This window comes from Salvelinus sp. IW2-2015, unplaced genomic scaffold (assembly GCF_002910315.2).
Source record: "Salvelinus sp. IW2-2015 unplaced genomic scaffold, ASM291031v2 Un_scaffold1060, whole genome shotgun sequence".
NCBI classification, from domain to species: domain Eukaryota; kingdom Metazoa; phylum Chordata; class Actinopteri; order Salmoniformes; family Salmonidae; genus Salvelinus; species Salvelinus sp. IW2-2015.
The window spans coordinates 179,935-189,551 of record NW_019942712.1 but is presented as its reverse complement, the minus strand read 5'-3'; the positions used below and the strand labels follow the sequence as shown (position 1 = coordinate 189,551).

General features: G+C 44.8%; 1 protein-coding gene across 1 annotated transcript in view; it reads left to right on the top strand.

The window, feature by feature from the left end:
- LOC112069623 (zeta-sarcoglycan) overlaps positions 1-9,617 on the top strand; it is a 53,168-nt gene that overhangs the window by 15,174 nt on the left and 28,377 nt on the right. Inside the window, exon 2 of the mRNA XM_024136976.2 lies at positions 4,276-4,470. Within this exon, the coding sequence (XP_023992744.1) occupies positions 4,276-4,470 (195 nt within the window). The remainder of the gene's footprint in view (positions 1-4,275; positions 4,471-9,617) is intronic.

Here is a 9,617-nt window from a genome sequence, read left to right as displayed (position 1 = left end):
AACGATTGCTGTCCTGACTTCATACAGGGAACAATGCTGTCCTGACTTCATACAGGGAAACATGCTGTCCTGACTCCATAAGGGAACAATGCTGCCCTGATTTCATACAGGGAACGAGGCTCTGTCCTGACTTCATACAGGGAACGATGCTGTCCTGACTTCATACAGGGAACAGATGGCTGTCCTGACTCATACAGGGAACATGCTGCCCTGATTTCATACAGGAACGATGCTGTCCTGACTTCATACAGGGAACGATGCTGTCCTGACTTCATGACAGGGAACAATGCTGTCCTGATTTCATACAGGGAACAATGCTGTCCTGACTTCATACAGGGAACAATGCTGTCCCTACTTTCATACAGGGAACAATGCTGTCCTGACTTCATACAGGGAACAATGCTGTCCTGATTTCATACAGGGAACGATGCTGTCCTGACTTCATACAGGGAACAATGCTGCCTACTACATAATAGGGAACGATGCTGTCCTGACTACATAATATGGGGAACGATGCTGTCTGACTACATAATAGGGAACGATGCTGTCCTGACTTCATACAGGGAACTGCTATCCTGACGACATAATATGGGAACGATGCTGTCCTGACTACATAATATGGGGAACGATGCTGTCCTGACTTCATACAGGGAACGATGCTATCCTGACGACATAATATGGGGAACGATGCTGTCCTGATAATAATATGGGGAACGATTGCTGTCCTGACTTCATACAGGGAACGAGCTGTCCTGACTCAACAGGGAACGATGCTGTCCTGACTTCATACAGGGAACGATGCTGTCCTGACTTCATACAGGGAAACTATGCTGTACCTGACTTCATACAGGAGAACGATGCTGTCCTGACTTCATACAGGGAACGATGCTGTCCCGATGACATAATATGGGGAACAATGCTGTCCTGGCTACATAATATGGGGACGATGCTGTCCTGACTACATAATATGGGAACGATGCTGTCCTGACTTCATACAGGGAACGATGCTGTCCTCGATTCATACAGGGAAACGATGCTGTCCTGACTACATAATATGGGGAAATGATGCTGTCCTGACTTCATACAGGGACGAGGCTGTCCTGACTTCATACAGAGGGAACGATGCTGTCCTGACTTCATACAGGGAACGATGCTGTCCTGACTTCATACAGGGAACGAGGCTGTCCTGACTTCATACAGGGAACGATGCTGTCCTGACTTCATCCTCACAGTCCGTAAAGGGTTGTCTCGAAAGAAACCACTGTGCCAGTAGTAGATAATAGGTGCTATTGGCTCATACTCCATGGGTCATTTCTTTACATGCTACAAGATGACAAAGCACCACCACTGCCTGCTATGCTCCATTCCATTTGCTCTGTGAATGCCCGAGCTTTAGCATGCATGACGGGCTAGGGTACAGTATGCATTCAACTCTGCAAAGAAATTGTAGCATCTAGCTACCAGCGTTTTGGAACAGTGGGTTGCCATAGAAATTAGAGGGGCAGAAGAGTCATTTCCCCTAGCAACGAGGATTCAAAATAGACTATGGAGTTGTCCTGCTGTGACACGTCGGATTAAAGAGAGAACTTTGCATTTCTTTTAAAGATACACTGTAAACTGTTTCCGTTCCCCTGAGGGCCTTTAAATTCCACTACTGTTAAAGGATTTTATTCTGCTAGTATCTAAGTATTTTGAACCAGCCAAAGATATTCCCCTAAAAAACAGAATGTGCGGTTTTTTGTCCTCTACGTAATGCGTACACTGTAATATGATAATGAACAAGAAAGACTGAGTTCATTTTTGTTTTATACATTTATTTTGATGGATAAATGATTTGAGAGCAAAATACTATACATTACAGCTGCGTATATATCTAATCATTATTTAGTGTGACTCAAAAGGCCTGTCCCTCTAGTTCTCGGGTGCACTCACACTCATCTCTCGTAGTTATCTTCCGTGAAGTGTATCAGCGGCATAATTAGACTCACTGACCTTTCTAGTCCAATGATATGGTTAATTTGTATTCACTGCAAAGTCCAACTTCCATTGGTGAGACATATGCCCAACCCCCCCCCCCCCCCCCCACTGCTCGACAGACAACATGACCCAAACCCAAACTGTCATTATGAGGAGGAACCAGCTAAGGTTAAAAGACTGGATTCATCTAGACCAGCGGTTCCCAAAAACTAGGGCCGTTTTACCCAAGACAACATGACCCAAACCCAAACTGTCATTATGAGGAGGAACCAGCTAAGGTTAAAAGACTGGATTCATCTAGACCAGCGGTTCCCAAACTAGGGGCCGTTACCCAATGTGGGGTCGCCTGATATGAAAATGGGGTTGCGGGAGTTTTTCCAAAATCCTGATGAAAGCTGCCATCAAGGCAAAGGGTGGCTATTTGAAGAATATCAAATATAAAATATATTAAGATTTGTTTAACACTTTTTTGGTTACTTCCATATGTGTTGTTTTATAGTTTTGGTGTCTTCACTATTATTATACAATGTAGAAAATAATAAAAATACAGAAAAACCCTTAAATGAGTAGGCGTTCTAAAACTTTTGACTGGTATTGTGTGTATATATATATAGATACACTACSGTTCAAAAGTTTGGGGTCACTTAGAAATGTCCTTGTTTTTGAAAGAAAATTATTATTTTTGTCCTTTAAAATAACATAGAATTGATCAGAAATACAGTGTAGATGTTGTTAATGTTGTAAATGACTATTGTAGCTGGAAACGGCAGATTTTTTATGGAATATCTACATAGGCGTACAGAGGCCCATTATCAGCAACCATCACTCCTGTGTTCCAATGGCACGTTGTGTTAGCTAATCCAAGTTTATAATTTTAAAAGACTAATTGATCATTAGAAAAACCTTTTGCAATCATGTCAGCACAGCTGAAAACTGTTGTGCTGATTAAAGAAGCAATACAACTGGCCTTCTTTAGACTAGTTGAGTATCTGGAGCATCAGCATTTGTGGGTTTGATTACAGGCTCAAAATGGCCAGAAACAAAGACCTTTCTTCTGAAACTCGTCAGTCTATTCTTGTTTTGAGAAATGAAGGCTATTTCATGCGAGAACTTTTCAAGAAACTGAATATCTCGTACAACGCTGTGTACTACTCCCTTCATAGAACAGAGCAAACTGCCTCTAACCAGAATAGAAAGAGGAGTGGGAGACCCCGGTGCACAACTGAGCAAGAGGACAAGTACATTAGAGTGTCTAGTTTGAGAAACAGACGCCTCACAAGTCCTCAACTGGCAGCTTCATTAAATAGTTACGCAATACACCAGTCTCAATGTCAACAGTGAAGAGGCGACTCCGGGATGCTGGCCTTCTAGGCAGAGTTGCAAAGAAAAAGCCATATCTCAGACTGGTGAGCCTCGACTAAAAACGGAAGCGCACAATGATTAACACACGGGACGAGATCCATAATCATCTGTGCAATCCACAATGGCACGAAAGCCAAAACACACAGCACAGCTACTCTAARGGATATTGTAACAATAATTGACAGCCCAATGGTGAAACAAAGGACACATTTATACAAATACAATTAGTGGGAAAGGGGACCAGGTGTGCGCAATGACACAGTTCTGGAGGGATCCGTGACAGAAAGCTATCACTCCATTATGCAACGCCATGCCATACCCTGTGGACGGCGCTTAATTGGAGCCAATTTCCTCCTACAACAGGACAATGACTCAAAGCACAGCTCAAAACTATGCAATAACTATTTAGGGAAGAAGCAGTCAACTGGTATTCTGTCTATAATGGAGTGGCCAGCACAGTCACCGGATGTCAACCCTATTGAGCTGTTGTGGAAGCAGCTTAATTAACCGAATGGTACGTAAGAAGTGCCCATCAAGCCAATCCAACTTGTGGGAGGTGCTTCAGGAATCATGGGGTGAAATCTCTTCAGATTACCTCAACAAATTGACAACTAGAATGCCAAAGGTCTGCCAGGCTGTAATTGCTGCAAATGGAGGATTCTTTGACGAAAGCAAAGTTTGAAGGACACAATTATTATTTCAATTAAAAATCATTATTTATAACCTTGTCAACATCTTGACTATATTTCCGATTCATTTTGCAACTCATTTCATGTATGTTTTCATAGAAAACAAGGACATTTCTAAGTGACCCCCAAACTTTTGAACAGTAATATAAATGTATTAAAAACCCTGTATGTATGTCATTCAAAAATAAAACGTTTAGCATGTCTTCTAATGCTCAGATGCCCCTCTCTCTCTCTGGTTGTGTTCCAGATGACTGAGGAACAGTACGTTCTGGAGGCCCAGTCGGGCCATCTTCAGCAGCCCAGGAGCGACGCCGTCTACCCCGTGGGACTCTATGGGTGGAGGAAGAGATTCCTCTACTTTTTCCTCTCGCTGTTGCTGGTCATAATGATAGTCAACCTGGCCTTAACTGTGTGGATAGTAAAGGTCATGAATTTCACTGTGGTGGGTAGCCTACCGTATAATGTTTTACAGTAGCCTACTGTATGTTTTACAATGACTATTGTATGTTGTTTTACAGTAGCCTACAGTATATTGTTTTACAGTAGTGCCATTTATATAATGTTTTACAGTAGCCTATTGTATAATGTCTAATAGTAGCCTACTATATAATGTTTTACAGTAGCCTATTGTATAATGTTTTACACTAGTATATTGTGAACCAGTTTGCACAGGTCTGCTCATACTCTATTATACTAATGGGGGATTTGTCCACTAAAATACATTTGGATGGTGCTACATGGATGAGGTGAATGAATGTAAATTAAAGAGACAGATGGATAGATTTTATTTTATTATTGACGTTATTAACATAACGCTTGACATAGCAAGTGCATGTTCTGTGTTAAGATATACTTGATTCATAAATACATTAGAAGTTTTGCATGATAACACATACGTATATAATTAAGATTAAAACAATGGCTGAATTGGCTCTGGTGAAAAGAATTATCGCTGCAAAGAATATCGCTGCAAAGCCACAAAACGGAAAAAAGTTCCTAATCTCCTTCAGGTATAGCTGTATAGTGCAGCATTTTGAAAGCGATTCAGGGCTAATGTATGCAATCCACCATTTTGTCAACAAACCCCTGAAGACAGCATCGTACTGTGACGGATCTGTCACCCGGGACCGTCTTTATCACTTCTCCACTCCTTGGCTCCCAATCAATTTATGTAATTTACTCCAGTGTTTCCTTTATTTCGGCAGTTACCTAGTGCCCCTTGACTTTCTCCACATTTTTMAAGTTACAGACTTATTCTAAAATGTATTGAATTCTTTTRRCCCTCGTCAATCTACACACAATACCCCATAATGACATAGCATTTTATGACATTTTTGATAATTTATWWWAAAAAAATWWAAAWAATGAAATATCACATTTACATTAGTATTCAGACCCTTTACTCAGTGCTTTGTTGAAGCACCTTTGGCAGCGATTACAGCCTTGAGTCTTCTTGGGTATGACGCTACAAGCTTGACACACCTGTATTTGGGGAGTTTCTCCCATTCTTCTCTGTAGATCCTCTCAAACTCTGTCAGGTTGGATGGGGAGCYTTGCTGCACAGCTATTTTCAGGTCTCTCCAGAGATGTTAGATGGGGTTCAAGTCCAGGCTTTGGCTGGGCCACTCAAGGATATTCAGACTTGTCCCGAAGCAACTCCTGCGTTGTCTTGGCAGTGTACTTAGGATCGTTGTCCTGTTGGAAGGTGAACCTTCGCTCAAGTCTGAGGTCCTGATCGCTCTGGAGTAGGTTTTCATCAAGTCTCCCAGTCCCTGCCGCTGAAAAACATCCCCACAGCATGATGCTGCCACTACCACGCTTCCCCGTAGGGATGGTGCCAGGTTTCCTCCAAACGTTCAATCTTGGTTTCATCAGACCAGAGAATCTTGTTTCTCATGGTCTGACAGTCTTTAGGAGCCATTTGGCAAACTCCAAGCGTGCTGTCATGTGCCTTTTACTGAGTAGTGGCTTCCGTCTGGCCACTCTGCCATAATTGGTGGAGTGTTGCAGAGATAGTTGTCCTTCTGGAAGGTTRTCCCATCTCCACAGAGGAACTCCAGAGCTCTGTCAGAGTGACCCTACGGTGTTTGGTAACCTCCCRGACCAAGGCCCTCCCCTTGATTGCTCAGTTTGACATGGAAGCCAGCTCTAGGAAGAGTCTTGGTGGTTCCAAACTTCTTCCATTTAAGAATGATGGAGGCCACTGTGTTCTTGGGGACCTTCAATCCTGCAGYCATTTTTTGGAACCTTTCCCCAGATCTGTGCCTRMACACAATCCTGTCTCGGAGCTCTARGGACAATTCCTTCAACCTCATGGCTTGGTTTTTGCTCTGACATGCACTGTCAYCTATGYYACCTTATATAGACATGTGTGTGCCTTTCCAAATCATGTCCAATCTACTTAGTTGTCGAAACATCTCCAGGATGATCAATGGAAACAGGATGCACTTGAGCTCAATTGCGAGTCTCATAGCAAAGTGTCTGAATACTTATGTAAATAAGGGATTTCTGTTTTTTTCTTTCAAAACATTTGCCCAAAATTCTAAAAAACATATTTTCGCTTGGTCATTATTGGGTATTGTGATGTCATTATTGGGTATTGTGATGTCATTATTGGGTAATGTGATGTCATTATTGGGTATTGTGTGTAGATTGTTGAAGGGAAAAAAATATTTAATACATTTTAGAATAAGGCTGTAAAGTACCAAATTGTGTAAAAAGTCAAGGGGTTTGAATTCTTTCCCGAAAGCACTGTATGTCTGTAGATGTTATCTGTGCTGTGGGTGTCTTGACTACTCTCTGTCTCAAGACGTCAACATCTCTGCCAACCTAGATCCCCATAAAGATTCATACGTGTACATATATGATACATAAGGAGAGGTGTGGTATCCTGACAAGCCTTCTGGTGATGCTTATTTTGAATGACAAGTCCATCCCCCAATAGCTGTCTGTGTACATGATTCATTGGTCTGGACATTACAGGGCATCAGTGCAGGACTTGGTGAAAGTGAGACTTGTGGAAGTTAGGATTCTCCCCTTAGACATAAAGACATGTAATCTTAATATCCACACAAAATGCCACATTRATAAGCGAATCATAACTACTTATTAAGCATTATTAACATTAAATCAACAGTGACACTATTTAATCAACATTATATTACAAACCTGTCCATAAACATATCAGCGGGTACACAGAGAATGTTTATTTTTCAATGACTCAGMTTAGTGCGTTGCCAACACCACTTCCTTATTGGTTAACAAGCTCCATAAGCTCTTACGCTGTTGTTCATAACCAAGGCATAATGCTCAACTGTCTATAGCTGATCTTACCGTATAACGCATCACGTAGCCTAAACTAATGTTAAGGACACCTACAGTTACGCGTAACCGTTCAATCTACGAAATGCTTGTCCGTGCCGCGTTAGCTACTGTTCGCGCCGTTGAGGAGGGCTGAGGGCCTCTGCTACACCCTGTCACTCAGTGTGATCCCCTACCTCTACCCTGTCACCTCAGTGTGATCCCTACTCTACCCTGTCACCTCAGTGTGATTCCCTCCTCTACCCTGTCACTCAGTGTGATCCCCTACCTCTACCCTGTCACTCAGTGTGATCCCCTACCTCTACCCTGTCACTCAGTGTGATCCCCTACCTCTACCCTGTCACTCAGCGGGAATCCCCTACCTCTACCCTGTCATCAGTGTGATCCCCTACCTCTACCCTGTCACCAGTGTGATCCCCTACCTCTACCCTGTCACTCAGTGTGATCCCCTACCTCTACCTGTCACCTCGTGTGATCCCCTACTCTACCCTGTCACTCAGTGTGATCCTACCTATCCTGATCCCACTCTACCTGTCACCTCAGTTGATCCCCTACCTCTTACCCTGTCACTCAGTGTGATCCCCTACCTCTACCCTGTCACTCAGTGTGATCCCCTACCTCTACCCGTCACTCAGCTGTGATCCCTACCTCTACCCTGTCACTCAGCGGATCCCTACCTCTACCCTGTCACTCAGCTGTGATCCCCTACCTCTACCCTGTCACTCAGTGTGATCCCCTACCTCTACCCTGTCACTCAGTGTATCCCCTACCTCTACCCTGCAGCTCAGTGTGATCCCTACCTCCTACCTGTACTCAGTGTGATCCCTACCTCTACCCTGTCACTCAGTGTGATCCCTACCTCTACCCTGTCACCTCAGTTGATCCCCTACCTCTACCTTGCACTCAGTGTGATCCCCTACCTCTACCCTGTCACTCAGAGTGTATCCCCTACCTCTACCTGTCACTCAGTGTGACCCGACTCTACCCTGTCACTCAGTGTGATCCCCTACCTACCCTGTCACCTCAGTGTGATCCCCTACCTTACCCTGTCACTCAGTGTATCCCCACCTCTACCCTGTCACTCAGTGTGCTGCTGTCACCAGTGTGATCCCCTACCTCTACCCGGTCACTCAGTGTGATCCCCTACCTCTACCCTGTCACTCAGTGTGATCCCCTACCTCTACCCTGTCACTCAGTTGATCCCCTACCTCTACCCTGTCACACAGCGGGATCCCTACTCTACCCCGTCACTCAGTGTGCTGCTGTCACTCAGTGTGATCCCCTACCTCTACCCTGTCACTCAGCGGGATCCCTACCTCTATCCTGTCACTCAGCGTGATTCCTACCTCTACCCTGTCACTCAGTGTGCTGCTGTCACCTCAGCGTGATCCTCTACCTCTACCCTTCAGCTCAGTGTGATCCCCTACCTCTTACCCTGTCACTCAGTGTATCCCTCTACCTGTCTACTCCTGTCACTCAGTGTGATCCCCTACCTCTACCCTGTCCACTCAGTGTGATCCCCTACCTCTACCCTGTCACTCAGTGTGAATTCCCTACCTCTACCCTGTGCACCTCAGGTACTCCCCTACCTCTACCTTGTCACTCAGTGTGATCCCCTACCTCTACCCTGTCACTCAGTGTATCCCCTACCTCTAATCCCTGTCATCCTCAGCTGTGATCCCCTACTCTACCTGTCACCAGTTCGATCCCTGACCTCTTACCTTTCACCTCAGTGTGATCCCCCTACCTCTACCCTGTCACTCAGTGTGATCCCCTACCTCTACCCTGTCACTCAGTGTGCTGCTGTCACCTCAGTGTGATCCCCTACCTCTACCCGGTCACTCAGTGTGATCCCCTACCTCTACCCTGTCACTCAGTGTGATCCCCTACCTCTACCCTGTCACTCAGTGTGATCCCCTACCTCTACCCTGTCACACAGCGGGATCCCCTACCTCTACCCCGTCACTCAGTGTGCTGCTGTCACCTCAGTGTGATCCCCTACCTCTACCCTGTCACTCAGCGGGATCCCCTACCTCTATCCTGTCACTCAGCGTGATCCCCTACCTCTACCCTGTCACTCAGTGTGCTGCGGTCACCTCAGCGTGATCCTCTACCTCTACCCTGTCACTCAGTGTCACCAGTGTAGCCTCTAATAGGCATACACAACATCTATCAGCTCAGCCTGGTGTTGTACTGTGTCCAGGTCAGGCTATGTCAGTGACATACATCCAGCAGCTCAGCCTGGTGTTTTACTGTGTCCAGGTCAGG